The following is a 19,968-nucleotide window of genomic DNA, read 5'->3' on the forward strand; positions in this document are numbered from 1 at the left end:
ACAGGTATGGGATAGAACTCCACCCAGGTTTGTAGACTTACCATTGGATGGCACACCTACAGGAATAATCCAAATAACACTGCAAAGGCTTTGAAAACTGAACTGACATTGGAACCACAACCTACAGAGGGCATATTGGAACTTGCAGCCTGAGTTTAAATAGGTTGATTGCCTGCTAAAACAAAAATATAAATATACTTTATAGGATTTAAGAATATCCTGAGTTTTTTGTATTGTTTTGGCTTTTTGAGAGAGGGTCTTAACTCTGTCATGCAGGCTGGAGTGCACTGGCACAATCAGGGCTCGCAGCAGCCTGGACCTCCCATGCTCAAGCAATCCTCCTGCTTCAGCCTCCTGGGTAGCTGGGACTACAGGCACATGCCACCACGCCTGGCTAATTTTAAATTTTTTTGTAGAAAGGAGGTCTCGCTGTGTTGCTCAGGCTGGTCTTGAACTCCTGGGCTCAAGTGATCCTCCCACCTAGGCCTTCAAGAGTGCCGTGATTACAGGCATGAGCTACTGCCTCTGGCTGATCCTTAGTTTTATAGCACATTATTCAGAATGTCAAGGATATGATCCAAAGTTACTTGATATACAAAAGGCCATAAATAATTCATAATGGTAAAGGCAATAACAGACACCAGTGACAAGATAATACAAATGTTGGAATTATTTGACAAAGACATTAAGCCCTCCATTATGAAAATGCTTGAATAAGCAACTGTAAACATTTCTGCCACAAATGTTACACTAAAAGTGTCAACGAAGAAGTAAAAGGTAAAGAGGAAACAAAATTTTAGAACTAAAAAAGCAATAACTATAACCTAAAAATCTGTGGATGGATTCAATAACAGAATGGAGATGAAAGAGGAAAGAGTCAGTGAATAAAGACAGGTCAATTGAAATTTTTCAATCTGAACAATAAAGAGAAAAATGGAAAAAACTTCAGAGCTTCAGAGAACTGTCGGCTGGTAACATTAGGGCTAAAATTTATATCATTAAATTTCCAGAAGGAGAGAAAAGTAGTGTGATGCAAAAAAAAAAGGAAGAAGAAATAATTGCTGAAAACTGTGATTGTGTTAAAAGTCAGAAGTATACATTAAAGTGAAAAAAGTCAATTTTACTGCATGAGAATTTAAAAAATAATTTTAAAAAGGAACTGGTATTATATTGAGGCAGTAACATGGAATTTTTATTTTATAGTAGGTAAATCCTGACTCCTGTGACTTTGGGAATTATTGATTTCACAGTTAGTAATGGCAAATGTTTTTCCCACATTATTGTCTGAACTGAATCAAAACTTGGTGTGAATAGTGGTGGCAAGATACTGACTTTTTTTAAAGAGCAGTTCTTGGTATGTACAATAGCTTGGCTTTTTATGGCCTTTATTTTCTAATCTATAGAAATGTTCTACTTGTGAGGTACTGCAGGGACATGAACAGCCCTGAGAAAGAAAGTAGGTTCTTACTTGTTTTTCTACTTATAGAATTTTATGATATATTAGTAAAAATTATTAGCTTTCTTGCTTATTTAATTCTAAAGATGTACCATTAACTAAAATCCTCCAATTTCACAGCTCCGTAGATGTTTGGTAGGGATTATACAGGTCCAAAAGGAAAGTAAACACCAGAGTAGCTATTACGAGGGAACACAAATAAGAATGGTTTAGAAATGGATATGATGAAATGACATGTAAGAGTCCATGTAAATGCTGTTTGCTCTCTAAAAGAATGTTTACCTAGAGCTATTCATCCTGCAGACTTGTTTAATGGTATCCTGGTGATGAAATTGAGACATAAGTAGTATATAGTTCAATTTAATTTTATTAGTGAGCTACTTTAAATCTTTGATCACCACATTAGTTTTGATAGTACCTGTTTGGATTTGGATACAATTTAACACTTCATTAAGCAAATGGCTTCTCTTTACTTAGGGGTGCTTGGATCACCTAATTGATATATATTGGAATGATCACATTTTCAGATTTTACTTGAGTCACTGAGATTATTTTTGTTGTTGTTTTTGGTTTAAATAAACTATTACGTTATGAATGGAAGAATCTTTAGGTTTTTGCTTTTCTTGTTGATGACTTTTTTTTTTCTTCCTTTTGCCATATGTTTTGTCATTACACTTGACCACTTCTGGGTAAGAAGAGCTCGCCCTTTATTTAGTTGAGTTTGTAGCTGAACTCAGTAAAATTTGCCGCCTGTGAAAGGGATTGCAGTGTTGGAGAAACAAAGGAAATTAATAATGTTTGATTTTAAGATCATTTATGGTTTCATATGTTCAGACTTGTGTCTTACTGTTGTGAACAGGTTCATAAATTATGACAATATAATACATAATAGAAAATATTTTAAATGATACATATATGTAGATTTATAAGGATATGTATGTAGTTTTAAAAGTAATCTCATATCTGTATACTTTCCATTTCATACTTATGATACAGTGATTTTTAATAGTGCTATTGTCTCTATTTTACTTATGAAGGACCAGTATCTAATTATAATGGCTTCCCAAAACCATATAGTTAATAAGCAGTATAATAGTGACTTAAACCCAGAGCTAGTACACTGTCTCCCGGTCAGTGTTATTTCCATTTCACAATACTGCCTTTAACAAAACAATGAGAAATAATCTGTAAGTTTTACTATTTGAATAGGTGATGTTGTCATTTAAAATTCTGTTTGCTGTGATTCTCCTATTTTTTTTTTTTTAGGAACATATAATTTCCCATTTTCTGGGTGCCATAGAAGAAATAATATCAACATAAAATATTTTCCTCAACATATAAGTTTCCAGATCACTGCACATATGTTAGAAACTGTTAATAATATTAACATTTTCTTAGTGCTTCTATGTGTATTTAACACAAATTCTTTTATTCTTACAACCCCGCAATGAGATAGGTACAGTTACCTTAATTATCAGATGAAGAAACAGTCTTGGGAATCTGAGTAATTTGTACAAAGTTACACACAGTGAATGACTTGGGGATTTAAACTTCCAAAGTGATTAAATGATAGTGTTTCCTGAAAGAGTAATGTTATCTTATTTTATTTCAGAAATAGTGTCTTGCTCTGTCACCCATTCTGGGTGCGGTGTCTTGATCATAGTTCACTGCAGCCTTGAACTCCTGGGCTCAAGCGATTCTTTCGCATCAGCCTCTCAAGAACCTAGAACTACAGGAATGCACCACCATGCCTGGCTGATTTTTAAAAAATTTTTTGTAGAGATGGGATCTCACTATGTTGCATAGGCTGGTTGCCAATTCCAGGCCTCAAGTGATGCTCCCACCTCGGCCTCCCAAAGTATTGGGATTATAGGTGTGAGCCACTGGTGCCCAGTCTCTGAAACAATAATTTTATTCAAATAAGAGCATGAGAAGTGTTTGTAGTCTTGTCACAAGGTGCTTTTAATGAACTTTGAAGGGTGGTTTAGATAAGTTAAAATTTTTTCTTTGTTTATATTTTGGGGGAAAAAGCATCAAAAGCCTGGCCTTTCAGGATTAGAAGACTCTTAATGGAGGTCTTATGGAATTAGAAAACTGGATCAGGATCAGATTGTGAGAAGCCTTGACTCAGAGGTCCCCAACCCCCTGGGCACAGACTGGGGAACCCGGTTGCACAGCAGTAGGTGAGTGATGGTCAAGCAGACATTATCTCCTGAGCCACCTCCTAGATCAGCAGTGGCATTAGATTCTTACAGGAACCAAACCCTATTGTCAACTGTATGTGTGGGGGGGATCTAGGTTGCGCACTCCTTATGAAAATCTAACTAATGCCTGATGATCCGAGGTGGAACAGTTTCATCCCGAAACCATCCCACCCCCTACCCCCAGTCCCTGGTGCCAGAAAGGTTGGAGACTGCTGCCTTGACTGACACATTAAATAGTTTTGGGCTTTGAGAGGTTCTTGAAAGATTTTGAACGGTGGCTGTTCAAAGCATTTTGGTTTTCCCTAAATGTGTGGAATTAGTTGAACAGCACGCCAGTGATAATGGTAATTAAGGTATCTTGATATAGATAAAAGTTTGATATAGATAAAGGTGGTTTTTTTGTTTGTTTGTTTCACTGAAGAAGTCATAGGAATGGAATAAAAGAGTTGGAGAAGAGATATTTTAAAGGGGGGGTTGACTGGATTTATAATCCGGCATTTATCTTTGGTAGGTACCTAGAAGTAAAATTGCCAGGTCATGTAATAACTCTGTTTAAGATTTTGAGAAACTGCCAGACTGTTTTCCAAAGTAGCTGCACCATTTTACATTCCCACCAGTAGCATATGAGGGTTCTAATTTTCCAAATCCTTGGCAGCATTTGTTTTTATTTGTCTCTTTAATTGTAGACTGCCTAGTAGTTGTGAAATGGTATCTCATTGTGGTTTTGATTTGCATTTCCTTAGTGGCTGCTAATGGTGTTGAACATCTATTTTATGTGCTTATTGGCTATTTATTTTCTTCGGAGAACTATTTTGATTATTTGCCCATTTTTAATTGAAAATTAAAAAAATTACTGAGTTGTTATATTTCTTTATAAAATATTCTAAATATAAATTCCTTATGTGATTCTGTAGATTGTTTTAGGTTTCTTTTCGTTTTCATGATGTCCTGTTTACCCTTCTAAAAAAATTATTGCTTGTGTTTTTGGTATCATCTCTCAGAGGGACTTTTAAGGGGAGCAGAGAAAAGAGAGAAGCAAATCCTATATTATTTTCCTCTGTGTAGAAGAAGTTTTTGAACATTTCCTTATAGTAAGTCAAAGGATTAGGACAGCTACACATAAATAGCGTGTTGAGATGATGTGGTTGTTTCAGTTAAGGGAAGAAGTCAGTTGTTTTTAACTGGACAGGGAGGTAAGTGATTTAAAGTGTAATCATTTTCTTATGTTGTTTGCTGTGAGGTGATAAAATCTGGTAAGAAAATTAAGGTAGTTTAAAAAATGACATCCTCTGCAAATTTAAAAAGTAGTATAAGTGGCCAGATGCGGTGGCTCATGCCTGTAATCCCAGCATTTTGGGAGGCTAAGGCAGGCAGATCACCTGAGGTCAGGAGTTCGAGACTAGCCTGGCCGACATGGTGAAACCCCATCTCTACTAAAAATACAAAAATTAGCTGGGCATGGTTCCTCACGCCTGTAATCCCAGCAACTCGGGAGGCTGAGGCAGAGGCAGGAGAATTGCTTGAACCCAGGAGGCAGAGGTTGCAGTGAACCGAGATCGTGCCATTGCACTCCAACCTGGGTGACGAGTGAAACTCCGTCTCCAAAAAAAAAAAAAAGTAGTGTAAGTTCCCTAACTGTAGGATGAAGTAAGTGGACAGGAGAAGATCAAGAGCTCTAGTGAGAATAGAGGCTAAGGAGAAAAAAGAAGCCATTCTGGATTGTCCTCTTACGTTGTGTTGGGTCTTGGTAACAATTTTGACTGCTTTGGAAAATTGTTTGGTTTCTTATGAGCATATGTTCCATTTCTTTGATTCTCTGATGCTGTAAATAGTACCCTTGCTTTTTAATGGACAAATTAACTGGAAGGTAGTATCAATTTTAGTACTGATTTCCGTTTCCTTTTTTATACTTATGAATATGTAGTTGATCTGTCTCACACACATGTACTTACACATGTGGTTTAATTAGAAGTGGCAGAAAACCAGTATTCCTTTTTCAGGAAGGACTTTATTTCCAGTGCTAGTACATGTATGTATATTGAACCAAATCATAGGATATTATCATATTCAGAACTGTAAGATTCTTAATATTCATAAGAGTTTGAGTAAAAACAAAATTAAGTGAAAAAATTTCTGTTCTATTAAAAAGGGATTAATAGTTATTTATTTACAACATCTGGTTAGGAAGCTGGGGTAGGGCAAACTCTCAGTAATAGAAAAGTATGGAGTAGGTGTGGTGGCTCACACCTGGCACATTGGGAGGCTGAGGTAGGAGGATTACTTGAGGCCAGGAGTTTGAGACCAACCTGGGCAACGTAGTGAGGCCCCATCTCTATTAAAAAAAAAAAAAAATTGCTGGACATGAGGGTGCATGCCTGTGGTCCAAGCTACTCAGGGGGCTGAGACGGGGATTGCTTGAGCCCAGGAGTTAGAGGTTGCAGTGAGCCATGACCATACCACTTGCACTTCAGCTGGGTAACAGAGAGCCCATCTCAAAAAGAAAGAAGGTGGGGGTGGTGGAGACAAGGAAGAGAGGGAGGGAGGGAGGGAGAGAGGGAGGGAAAGAAAAGAAAAAATATCTGGGTACTATTTTGTGATATCACAGATTGAGTCTTCGACTTCAGGGTTCTAGAGGTGATTCAACCAGCCTGAAAATATGCTGTTCTTACCTTTGCATTCTTGCCAAAGCATGTCCTTCCTTTAATTAGGAGAGGATAATAAAATGTAACTTGTAACGTGAAGAAAAAGAAAAGTGACAAAGAAGCCATAGAGTTTATGTAAAAATTTTTTGTAGTGAGCATTATTGTTATATTTGGTAGGAAACTGCTACTTTGGGAACAGGGGAAAGGAAGATTAGGGAGATCTGCATTATTCTTTAGCTAGTCCTTGTTCCAAGTATATTGTAGACATAGGGGTAAACGTTAGAATTGTGATGAAGTTCAGTGGTTCCTTGGGTATATGCAAATATATGTACATTATTGGTACTGTAGTTAGCTGAGAGGACACTGGATAGGTGACTAGGCCTTTGATTTTTTTTCTTGTGTGAATGAGGAAAAAGGAAAAGGTACTCCAAATGCTATGATTTTTGTGATATGTGCCTAGCTCTTAATTGTCAAATGATACTTTCACCTTAACTCTGTAGCCTAGACTGCTTGGTGTATCTTCATTCCATACCATTAATTCACAAAACTTACAAAGTATTCTTCCACTTGTTGCCTTTTTGATTTTATTAATTTGTTTAAAGGTACATTGAAGGCTGTCTTCTACTGTATTAAGGTTGAGTGAACACATCCGTGTTCACTTTTCTGTGTAATTGATGCTATAATTGAGAGGTCATTAATTAATGCCTGATGTCTAATAAATAGAGCTTGGGTTGTTTTTTGTTACATATTTGTTCATATTGAAACTCATCTCCTGGTTTACCCCATTTCTGAGGCTCTGTGAAATATTTCAACCTCAATCTTCGCATTTTGTTAGCCAGTTACTTCATTGTCATTTGTATACCCAGGTATTTAACTTGATTTCCCATTCAGGCTATTTATATTTTCTGATCATTAGTGGAATTCAATTCATACCTCTCCATCTACTTCAGCAAGTGTTTTCTGGTCATTGGTTTTGTTTCTCTGTCAGACCTTTCCTTACCTATGACCAAAAAAAATCCTTAATTTTATCATAACTTCAGGTTTTATTTTTATTGTTGCTTCGAATAGTCCACGTGGTAGAATCTTTTTTACCTGCTGCCCCCAAAATAAACGTTGTAATAAACTTTGTTTTGTGTCTGTCTGTGGGTTATGCTTACTTACTGAGTCAGTGGACCTTCTTGTTGCAGAATGGCTTTTCAGGAATCATGAGACCCATTTACTTATACAGTTTTGGGTTTCTTCCAGACCTCCTAAAGGACAAGAGTTACTAGTAACATTCCTGCCCTCTGACACAGTAACTATCACTTAGGTGCCACAGCTCTTTGAGATTGTCAGAAGTCATGATTGCCTGTCATCCAGACCTAGTAATTTCTTTATATTAATATAACTGTATTACTCTTTGATCCAACATTCTAACTTCTGCTTCAGAAATTACTTCAGGTCTCTCTTGATTAAGTTTTCCAGTAAATACTGAACCAGAGTTCATGAGTATCTCTTTTATCTCACTTTCTTTCCTGAATAAGAACTTCTATTATTGGCTTTTTGAGTAACTTATAAATAATATTCAAACTCCTCTTCAGGATTTTTATTTCTTTCTTTTGAAAAAGTATCTTCTGTCTCTGAATACATGATTATATGGATCCTTTTTTATCTCCCCATTGTAGAGTACATTTTTAGTGCAACAAAAGAACAAAGAATTGTGAACCACTGATTTATCGTTCAATCTAGATTCCTGATTTTGTTTATAACATGGGCTGCATATTTGATTGTAGAGCCTATCTTGACATCACGATGGCTTTTTATCCTTTAATTATAGTTGGTTAAAAGTAAATTGATCTTATTCCATTTGTCTTCACCAGTGGATTCAGTATTGGAAGAAAGCTCTTTGGCAAGTGCATAACCTGACTGAAATGTCAGGGAACAGATGGAAAGGAGTTCCGTAAAAATTGGCTGAATAGTAGGAGTTTGACTTTCTGAAAAGTTTACTGCCTTTCCTTTCCTCCAGAAGTGATATGAGGAAGAGCTCAACCTTCAAACTAAGAGACAGCTGTTTTTAGGCTAGTATTCAGTAGGAGAAGATAAAAGCCGTTTCAAACGAGGTCTTTACCCTATGATTTCTTTATTTTTGAAGAGACATGAGCTCTCTTGATATTGAGAATATCTCATGATCAGATGTAAACACAAAAAACAGTTTAGAGCCAATGTAAGTAGTTCTTTTGAATTTTCCTAATTATACTACTGCCTTGATTAGGGAGAAAAATTACATTTAGGGTAATTAACGTATAATATGGATGTGAAGGCAACTGACTTTGTGATTATGTAGTTGGGTGTTGTGAATGTTATTACAGTCAAAATTTCTGCTTAAGTGCATATTGGCTATTTTTGTACAATTTAACATTTCCTCATAGTGTTCTGAAAACCACACTGAAAAAAATCCCTTTTAAATTACTGATATTTGTTGCCTGATTAACTTACGTGAATCTATGATGAGGCTCTTATGTATTATCTTTAACAAATTAAACTATTATGTTTATAATCACATGAAGAATTTGAGGCAGGACGTCCTACCTGACATCAGGTACTACTTCTACATTTGGTAAAACTAAAAATGCTTTGGAAGACAGATGCAGTACTTTGGAAGATAGAAAAGTACAATAAAGATTAAAAGAAAGATGGTCAATTTGGCAGTCAAACAAATTTAGCTCTGACTGCTGGGGTCTCTGTTTTCTAATTACTCAGCTTTGAGTACGTTAAAATTGGATGTTAATCTTCACGATGAATGTTTTCTTTATACTATTGAACCAAATAGTTCTTTCTCTTATTTACTTTTTATGTTGTCTTCAGGTGGATAAATTAGGTGTTATGTCTATGTTTTTCCCTTTGTATTCACATAAGCATAATTTGCAAAAAAGCCTTTGCCACAGTGGGAATTCGTTGTGGTGATGAAAGCTAAAGTGTTCTTTCATGCTAATTTTATAATGTGTGTATACTGCAGAAGTTAGACAAAGAAACTAAGTTAAACAAAGATCTAGAGCCACTGCCAAACCTAAAAACAACAATGGCACAAAGAAGAGAACAGAATGCAGGTTCAAAGCCAACAAAATCCAAATGTAAATTTGCTAGTTTGCAGGCATCACATGTAAATGGGCTTATTTTGGCAACTCTTGGAGTTAAAAATACAAAAGACATCACTTACACAAAGGCAAAAATAATTGAGGTTTTTTTTTTAATGGGAAAATGGTCTTTCAAAATTTATAGTAGCCAGTTAGTTTGTATGAAGAACACTGCCTTTCGCTTTTGTTAAAATCCATTTGTTTACTTAATCCCATTACTAATGTACTGTGGTTCTTCATTTTATGAAAGTCATTTTGGATGTCATAAGAAGAAGGCATGACCATTACATCAAAAGTTTACTGAACACGTTTTTTCTCTAAGCCTTGGATTGGGACCTGTAATTAGAATCCTTTCTTGGTATATTGGCAACATATTTTATATTAATATAATTGCCATTTTCAAGCTGTTGCCTGCATGCCCATTTAGTCAATTTAATTACAAAAGTATCTTTTACCTTATTTTATTTTTCAATTATTATTATTTTTTTTTTTTTGAGACGGAGTCTTGCCCTGTTGCCCAGGCTAGAGTACAGTGGCATGATTTCAGCTCACTGCAACCTCTTGTCTCATGTGGGAGGGAATAAAGTGAATCCTTAGCAAGTTTGGGTCTGGCTCATTTGTGGTTCATCAGGTGGACATGGATGAAGGGAAACAAAAGTAGTAATGTTTCTTTGAAGATAAAGGATTGAAAACAGAGTGTTCTTATGGAAATAAAAAGATAATGGCTAAAGAAATGGGCATCACTTTTTGGTATATGCAAAAAAAACCGTGATTTTCCTGCTGTAATGTATACAGACAAAGTCTTAATCTGTTGCCCAGGCTGAAGTTTGTGTCGTAGTCATCGCTTACTGTGACCTCAAACTCCCAGGCTGAATTGATCATCCTCTCTCTGCCTCCTGAGGAGCCAGTACTACAGGCATGCACCACCATACCTGGATTCCCAATCCAGGTCCCAATCCAAGGCTTAGGGAAAAAATGTGTTCAGTAAACTTTTGATGTATAATGGTCATGTCTTCTTCTTATGACATCCAAAATGACTTTCATAAATATGAAGAACCACAGTACATTAGTAATGGGATTAAGTAAACAAATTGATTTAAATAAGAGTGAAAGGCAGCATTCTTCGTTCTCCACAAATTTTTTTTGTGGAGACGGGAATCTCACTATGTTGCCCAAGCTGGTTTCGAAGTCTTGGCTTCAAGTGACCCTCCCGCCTCTGCCTACCAAAGTGCTGGGATTACAGATGTGAGCCACTGTGCCCAGCCTTACATATAAATATTTTTTCTTATAAATTCTTAGGTCTACTTTTTTGTTTTTTATTGTGGTTAAAAAAACATGAGATCTGTCTTCTTAATAAATTCTTAAGTGTGCAGTATGGTATTGTTAACTGTGTGCACATTGTTTTACAGCAGATCTTTAGTACTTTTTCATCTTGCATGACTGAAACTCTGTCCCCATTGAGTAACAGTTCCCCACTCTACAGTAATGACCATTCTACCTTCTGCTTGTGAGTTTCATTACTTTAGATACTTCATATAAGTGGAATTATGCAGTATTTGTCCTTTTGTGACTGGCTTATTTTATTAACATGTTATCCTGCAGGTTCATTCGTGTTATCACGAGTAATAGAATTTTTTCTTTCAGGCTAAATAATATTTTATTGCATGTGTGTGCCACATTTTCTTTATTTTTCATCTAAAGACCCACTAAAACTACATTTTCTTTATTCACTAATCCATCAATAGACATTTAGGTTATTTCTACATTTTGGCTATTCATGTTGTAATAAACGGAATACAGATACCTTTTTGAGATCCTAATGTTAACTCTTTTAGATAAGTATCCAGAAGTGGAATTGCTGGATCATTATGATAGTTCTATTTTTAATTTTTTGAGGACCTGCCATACTGTTTTCCATAGCAACCGTATCATTTTATATTCCCCCCAGCAATGCTTTCAGTCTCTTCATGTCCTCACTATCACTTATGTTCTTATGTTTTGTGTGTGTGTGTGTTTTTATAATAGTCATTCTAATGGGTGTGAGGATATATATCTAATTGTGGTTTTGATTTGCATTTCCCTGATGATTAGATATGTTGAGCACATTTTTATATACCTATAAGAATATACAAAGAAGAAACCTGTATGTCTTCTTTGGAGAAATTGGGTATTCTTAATTGATTTAAAGTAATATTTAGATCAACAGAATGTTAGCAAAGTAAAAGATACTGAATTTCTAGAAGTCTTTCTGATTGTATTTGAATTCTGTGAAGTGTTAGGCTAGTAGTTTTGTATTTGTCCATTGATTGTTTTTGGTTTAAGTTATTTCTTCAAGAAAACCCATTTTTAACTTATAAACTTATTTCAGAAATTTTGGAAAATAGTAAAAGGAAGAAAAAAATTCAACTTTGCAAGTGAAATTATTTTTTTAGTTCCCTTCAGTTTTCCCCCTCATGCATTCTTTTTAAAGTTAACACGTTAAACTTTTTTCTTGTATCTTGCTTTTTTACCAAAAACTGTGATGGAAAGAAAGTTTTTATTTAAAAAAGCTTAACATATAAAAGAGAAAAAGTAGTACAATTTTTACATTCAGATTGGACACTTTCAAATTGGAAACAAGAAGAAACAGTTTTTGAATTAAATGGGAAAGTGAAAAAAAAAAGGATAAATAGTAGCTAATACTGTATTACTGAATTTATATACTCTTAGAAACATGAACAGAGTCAGAACACATAGTAAATTTATATGATAATATAAGCTCTACTGCTTGAGTTTTAAATTTTTCACTGTTTAAGAATTTACCAGCCGGGCATGGCAGCTCATACCTGTAATCGCAGCACTTTGGGAGGCCGAGACAGGCGGATCACTTGAGGTCAGGAGTTTGAGATGAGACTAGCCAACATGATGAAACCTCATCTCTTAAAAAAAATTTACCTGTGGATTCTTTAAGTGAAGTTACTTATATCATCATTTAATTACTAGTTTTTAAAATGAACTTTTTGTTCATTAGATAAATTTACAGGGCATATATTCTACTCGTTGAATGAATCATCACTCTCAGAGAGAGTTCCAGATTTGTGACTAATTTGCCTTACCATTTTTTTTTTCTTTTCTAGCTATTCTAATTTTTTTTTTCCAGCCTTGCTTTTATCCATTTTTCTGGTCAAAATTTTATGGATGTTTTCTTTGAAGTAGAGCCTTTCATGCTGACTTTAGTTATGTGATTTTTCAGGTAGTTTTTTTTTTTTTAATAAGACTGTGTTTAGGATGACATCTGCTTAGTAATAATTCATTATTTTCAAATGTTCATGGATTTGTTATGTTTTCCATACAAATACATGTTTTGAGGTTAGTGGACTTAAAGTGGAATGGGCTATTTTGGGAGAAAACATCTGTTTTATTGAGTTTAACTTTCTTGATCATTTGTGATACTGATGAACCTACCATACAAAAAGCAATGAAGATAAACTTGGTGGGGGAGTGAATGAGAAAGCATCCAGAATCATAGTAGATTTTCACTAAATGCTTATTGAGTAGAAAATGTTCAGCAGTGGAAAGCAGATATAATTAGATCATTGTAGAAAACAGTAACATATTTTCTGTCATGTGTTAATCTTTTAAAACAACTCAGTGAAACAGTGCAGGGAGACCATTTTGTGATGGTAAGTGATTATAGACACCTAGAAATGACCACGTGTAAAATGTGTTCCAGACATATTATATGCTGAACCACTTAAGTAGGCAAAACCTATGTTATCTCCTTTTCAGAAAAGGAAACTGGGGCAAAAAAGGGTGTGGCATTCAAGACAAACAACTTGAACTATGTCTAGATTAATACCTCAAATTCTTTCTTCCCCCATAAGATGAATACTGTTTCTTTTTCATTTTCTAGGTTTTTATTCTCATCAAGGTAGGAAAAGAGTTGATTTGTGGTAAAAATGAGTATCTTTGCAGCCTGATTGCCTTTAAAGAGCAGTGGGATCAGGATTGTGTCAATGTTACGCTCTGTGGTAATATCTTATGTATCACTTGCTATAATAAGTCGTTCATGTTGAGGTTTTTTTTTTTTTATTTGTGTTTTTGTTTTTGTGTTTTGAGATAGGATCTCCCTCTGTAACCCAGGCTGTAGTGCAATGGCATAATCATGGCTCACTGCAGCTTCTACCTCCTGGGCTCAAGCGATCCTCCCACCTCAACCTCCCAAGCATGTAGGACTACAGGCACATGCCATCATGCCTGGATAATTTTTGTATTTTTTGTAGAGACAGGGTTTCGCTATGTTTCCCAGTCTGGTCTCAAACTCCTGGACCCAGGCGATGTGTCCTCCTTGCCCTCCCAAAGTGCTGGGATTACAGACCTGAGCCACTGTGCCTAGCCATGTGGAGAAGTTTTATGTACAGAGGCTGTTTGCTCCAGCAGGCTGTCAATACTCCAGTCAGAGAGGAACTGATACCGGAAGAGGCAGTACCACAAATGGGAAATCCAACTCAGACCCAGCAACTTCATAAAGCAGCAGATGCCTGCCTTCCATGATTTTCTTCACTGAAAAAATTGTCAAATGAGTTCTCTAACAATAGGAGTGAAAAGCCTTTCCTTACAGTTTCAGATCGTTTACATTTATTGAGCATTTAACTGTATAACAGACACTGTATTTAAATGCCTTACCAACGTCATCTCATTTAATTCTCAGCCTCACTCTGAGTTACATACTGTTATCAACCCACATTTAACAGAGGAAGAAGCAGACTTAGATAGGGTCATCACATAGCTAGCAAATATCAAAACTTGGCATCATACCTGGGTCTAGCTAATTCTAAAGCATGTTTTCTTGAGTTTGTCACCTTACATAGTTATTACAGAGTTCACTATATTCTGCTTTCTTGGCTGACTTGAAGAGAAACTCAGAAACTAGTTTGAGAAATTGGTTATGGAAGGACATCAATTAGATTCGTTTTTTCTGACCTTTTTTTTTTTTTTTTTTGAGATGGAGTCTCGCTCTGTCACCCAGGCTGGAGTGCAGTGGCACGATCTCAGCTCACTGCAACCTCCGCCTCCCAGGTTCAAGCCATTTTCCTGGCTCAACTTTCCGAGTAGCTGGAACTACAGGCTAACACCACCACATCCAGATAATTTTTGTATGTTTTTTTCATTTTTATTTTTATTTTTTAGCAGAGATGGGTTTCACCATGTTGGCCAGGCTGTTCTCGAACTCCTGATCTCAAGTGATCCACCTGCCTTGGCCTCCCCAAGTACTGGGATTACAGGCGTGAGCCACCATGCCTGGCTGACATTCTTAAATTAACTATTGGAATGCATATATTAAATGTTCTTAATCTCTCAAGTTTCCTTCACACTATCGATAAATATCTTCCTTTAACTAAAGGCACACCAAGGGAGAAACAGTATTTCCCTTCTTGCCTCCTGAGGCAGCTCCGAACAATATATAAACTTCTCATATTTTACCCATTTTTTCCCCAATCTTGTTAATGTTGTAACTGAGGAAATTAAGCTCAGTCTGGTTTCTTGCTCATAGGCAGAGATGAAACTAAACTATGCCTTTCATCTTTACAAGTTCTTTGGTTTGAAAATTTTAAAGTGGGGATCATGGCTAATTCAGCTAAAGGACACAGCAAATTTAGAATAAATTTGTACTTAAGGAAATATTGTCACCTATAAGTATTTTGCCAGCATTTTGCCATTGACATTGCTTTTTCTAAAGGGTTTTACATACTTGATAGGTATTCTGTATAATACTTAGAACATTTAAAATGATGCTTGGTAGTACAAACAAGTTACTTTATCGTAGATGTTTATAGAATAAATGGTGAGATTTTAGCCCTTCACTTGTATTTTAAGGTTACCAAAGGGAAGTGTGTTCTATAAATAGTTCTGTTAAGTTACTGTCTTCTGTTGCTATCTTGATTACCATCTTACTTTCAGAAAGACTGAACAAGATAAGTGATTTTGTATACCTAAAACTACTCAACAATAATAATTTGAGTAGTTTAATAAGGATTCTTAATATAAGAAATTGTAATGGGGTTAGATGAGCAAAAATTGGTTGACTTATGGAGATCTCTGCCTTGAACAGTAACTATCTTGCAATATTACAAAAATGTCAGAAAAGAATTCTTGATTTTTCACCTTTCTCTATTTGGATTGTGAGAGAAAATAAATATTTCTGGAAATTTTATAAAGAAAATATTAGCCTCAACTGAAAAAACCTTTTTCCCTCTTGAATATCAAGTGTAAATATACAATATCTCAAAACATATCCCCATTGTTGTGTGTCACTTAATAGCGATATGTTTTGAGAAATGCCTTGTTAGGTGATTTCATTCTATTGCTAACGTCATAAAGGGTACAGTGCCTACATAAACTTAGATGGTATAACTTACTACACGCCTAGGTTGTATAGTATAGCCTTTTGTTCTTAGACTACAAACTTGTACCATATGACTGTACTGAATACAGTGGGCAGTTGTAACACAATGATGATTATTTGTGTATCTAAACATAGAAAAGGTACAATAAAAATATAGTATTACTTACTCCTCCAGCTGCTGGAAGTGTTGGTGAAAGACTCAACCACAGTTGCTCTTCAAGAGTTACCCTCTGGGCTAAAGAGAGCCATCTTGACCATGGTCACATCCACTTTCTGGAGGCCGCCTGTGTCCACTTTCTGGGGGCCGTGGGATGGAGGGAGAGGTATAAAGGTCTTGGCCCACTTGCAGCAATTTGGGACAGTTCTCAAATGTCATCCCAGCTCCCGAATTTCCCATGTGATCAGCTGAGGCATTTGTTGCTGTGTAGTTCAATTCAGCTTCTCCCTTTACCCCTTTGCCCCACCTTCAACTCATAGGTTGAACATGAGAGCATTTTTCAGTGAATCTATTTTGCAGATACTTCCGTCTGCTTCCCAGGAACCTACCCAGCAGCACTCCAGAAAGATCTCTCATGTCTCCTTCCAGTCAACCCTTACCCACTCCAAACAACCATTGTTTTGATTTCTGTCACCATAGATTAGTTTCGTTACTTCTGGAATTGCACATTAATGGAATGAGATACTGTGTCCTCTTCTGTGTCTGGCTGCTTTTGCTCACAAGATTTATCCACCTTGTTGTGTGTATTAGCAGTTTGTTCTTTCTGTTGCTGAATGGTAGTATTTCATTGTATCAATAATAGACATTAGGGCTCTTTCAAGTTTTTGGCTATTACAAATAAGTCTGCTATAAACACTTTTGTGTAATTCTGTTTGTGGATATATATATTTTTTCATTTACCATGAACTGGAATTTCTAGGTCAGAGTTTAGAATTATTTTAATACTCTGAAAAATTGCCAGTTTTCCAGACTGATTTTACCATGACAGTTCTAGTTGCTCTGCATTCTCTCTAATTCTTTGTGCTAATTGATATATTTAGTTTTGTAACATTACTATTTGTTTTCTTTTGTGCCATTAATTATTTTGTGTCTTTGTTTTGCCCTTTTTGACTTATTAATCAAATTTTTTAAATTCAGTTTTAATTCCTCAATGTGGCTTTTTAGCTGGACCTCCTTCGGTTATTTTTAGGGGTTCCTCTAGGAATTACAGTATAATCACAGTTTACTCAGAGCTTTTAGTTTACTATATCAATGTAAAATTAAGGATCTTGAAAAGTATTATTCTGTATACCTCTTCTTATTCTTTGTCATAAAAATGTTACAGGATTTTCAAAACAACTTTATAGTTTCTGCTTTGAACAATCACGTGCATTTTAAACAAAATAGAGGAGAAATCATCTTTATCGTACTCACATATTTGCCATCTGTATGCTTTCTTTTTTCTTGTAGTTGTGAATTTTATCTGGTATTATTTTCCTTCAGCCTAAAAACTCTACTTAGCATGTCTTGTAGTTTGGGTTTCTAGTCAGTGATTTCTGAGGTGACATTCCTTTTCCCTCTTCATGCTTAAAGGGTGTCATTCCTTTATTGTTTCTGATAAGTCTTCGTATCATTTTCCCCTTATGTAATTTATCTTCTCTCTGGTGAATTGAAGATTTCTTTCTTTGCAGTTGCACTTTAGCATTTTGACTATTGGTGCATTAGTGAGGTTTGCTTTGTAGTTCTCTCCAACTTAGAGACTGCTGAGTTCCTTGGATCTACAAGTTGTTTTCACTGATTTGGGGAAATTTTTGCCAGTTTTTTTGTCTTACATACTTTTGATACTCTCATTACATGCATTTAGACCATTTAATGTTATCTGACAGGTAGCTGAAACTATTAATTTTTTCAGTATTTTTTGTGCTTTAATATTGAATAATTTTATATTGATGTGTGTTCAGTTTTACTTACCATTTCTTCTGCTGCTCCAGTTCATTGTTAAGCTTATCCAATGAAATTTTCATTTCAGATATTATACTTGTCAATGCTAGAATTTTATTTTTTTAAAAGATTTTCTCTCTTAAGAGCCTCCATTTGTTCATTCATTTTGACTATCTTTTTCTTAACGTGTTCGAATATTTATAATAACTGCTTTAAAATCCCTTTATTATTCCAACATCTTTGTCATTTTGGGATATGTTGACTAATGGTCACATTTTTATTTCACCACACATCTAGTAATTTTTAATTTCATATTGGAAAATATAAATGATACATTGTAGGAGTTTTGGCTTTTGTTAATTTTTGCAGTTTTGTTTTTGCTCTGGTAAGTAGTTACATTATTGGTTAATTATCTTGAGGCATGGTGTTTTGCTTTGTTAAGGCAGGTCTGTAGAAAGCCCAGATTATTTACCAAGCCTTTCTAATTAGTCTCTGCTGTGGTAGCCAGCATCTGAAATCTGTGATCAGTTATTTTAGTGTTCCAGCTGTTGCTTTTAGTTGGGATTCTTGTATTCTTCCTCACGTTTATGTTGAGAGGTCATAAAGATTGAAGGGGAAATTAAATGTAAATTTTTGGACCTTTCTCAGCTGTGGCTTTCTGCTCCCTTGTGTTTCCCTCCATAATTTCCAGTCACATTGGCATTCTCAAATTCTGTTTTCTGGATTCTGCCTTTTCTTCCTCCTCTTCTTTTTTTTTTTTTTTAAAGTAGAGACGAGGTCTTTCTATGTTGCCCAGGCTGGTCTTGAACTCCTAGACTTGAAGTGATCCTCCTGCCTCTGCTTCCCAAAGTGTTGGGATTACAGGCATGAGCCACCACGCCTAGCCTGTTTTCTGACTTCTTAAGCAAAGAAGACACTGGCTTTCTGCTTGTCTAGCCACCACATGCCGTATTGACTGGGGAGTGCCTTCATTTAACCATATAGATTTGGATCTTACCCAGAGAGTCTGGTTTTTTTCTTTGCTTTATAGTTTCAGGTCTTATGTTCAAGTCTTTAATCCATTTTCAGTTGAATTTTTCATATGATGTGAGATCAGCATCCAATTTCATTCTTTTGCATGTGGACGTCCAGTTTTCCCATTGCCATTTTTAGAGACTATCCTTTCCCTATTATGTATTCGTGGCATCCTTGTCAAAGTGCAGTTGACCATACATGCATGGATTTCTGAGTTCTCTATTACGTTCCATTGGTCTGTGATTCTGTTTTTAATGACATGACTTTATGTCTGGACCATACTGTTTTAATTACTAGAGCTTTGTAATAATATTTTGAAATCAGGAAGGTTTAGACATTATGAGAGTTCAGAATTTAGAAATCTACATGGCAATAATTTTTGCTTACATATGTACACTCATACATATAACAAATTTGTATGAATTTTTTAGTCCATTTCATGAGAACAGTGTGCTGTATCAGGGCTTTCAGCTGAGTGCATTCTTGGTGTGATTACCTTTGTTCTGTGCCTTGGTCATCGCTTGTATCTTTTATGAAGGCTGCCTTGCAATGTCATGCCCTTCACCAGGGAGACTGGGAGAGTGAACGTAAGTGGATAAGAAGCTATAGCTAGGCCAGGTGTGTGGCAGTCCCAGCACTTTGGGAGACTGAGGCAGGTGAATCACCTGAAATCAGGAGTTCAAGACAGCATGGCGAACATGATGAAACCCCTTCTATACTAAAAATATATAAATTACCTGGGCCTAGTGGTGGGTGCCTGTAATCCCAGCTACTTGGGAGGCTGAGGCAAGAGATTCACTTGAACCTGGGAGGCAGAGGTTGCAGTGAGCCGAGATCATGCCATTGCACTCCAGCCTGGGTGACAGAGTGAGATTCCATCTCAAAAAAAAAGAAAAACAAAAAACAAAAAAACTATGGCTGCTACTAGAAAACTTGTCCTTATATTAAGTAGCAGTGTCATGTTGTTTATAAAAAACTTCTTTAGTGAGCTTTTCTGTGTATTCAGCATTGAAGGTGATACAGAGTAAGACCTGAATGTGGCCTTTGCTGTTAATTTGAGACATGTTAGATAGTGCTCATGTAAACAATATAACTTCATCCATTAATGGACATTTAGGTTGTTTCCACATTTTGGCTATTGTGAATAATGCTGCAGTTGACATGGGAATACAGATATCTCTTTTAGATGCTGATTGTAATTGTTTTGGATAATCAGTAGTGGGATTGCTGGGTCAT

General features: G+C 35.8%; 1 protein-coding gene across 2 annotated transcripts in view; it reads left to right on the top strand.

Annotated features, from left to right (window-relative positions):
* TCF12 (transcription factor 12) overlaps positions 1-19,968 on the top strand; it is an 884,529-nt gene that overhangs the window by 627,806 nt on the left and 236,755 nt on the right. The window contains exon 2 of one of the 2 annotated variants that reach the window (XM_050796815.1): positions 1,404-1,456. The exons of the other annotated variant lie outside the window; for it this stretch is intronic. Coding sequence (XP_050652772.1) covers positions 1,435-1,456 — 22 coding nt within the window. The 5' untranslated portion in view covers positions 1,404-1,434. The remainder of the gene's footprint in view (positions 1-1,403; positions 1,457-19,968) is intronic. 2 annotated transcript variants of the gene reach the window in all.

Source organism: Macaca thibetana, chromosome 7 (genome assembly GCF_024542745.1).
Source record: "Macaca thibetana thibetana isolate TM-01 chromosome 7, ASM2454274v1, whole genome shotgun sequence".
Classification (NCBI taxonomy): domain Eukaryota; kingdom Metazoa; phylum Chordata; class Mammalia; order Primates; family Cercopithecidae; genus Macaca; species Macaca thibetana.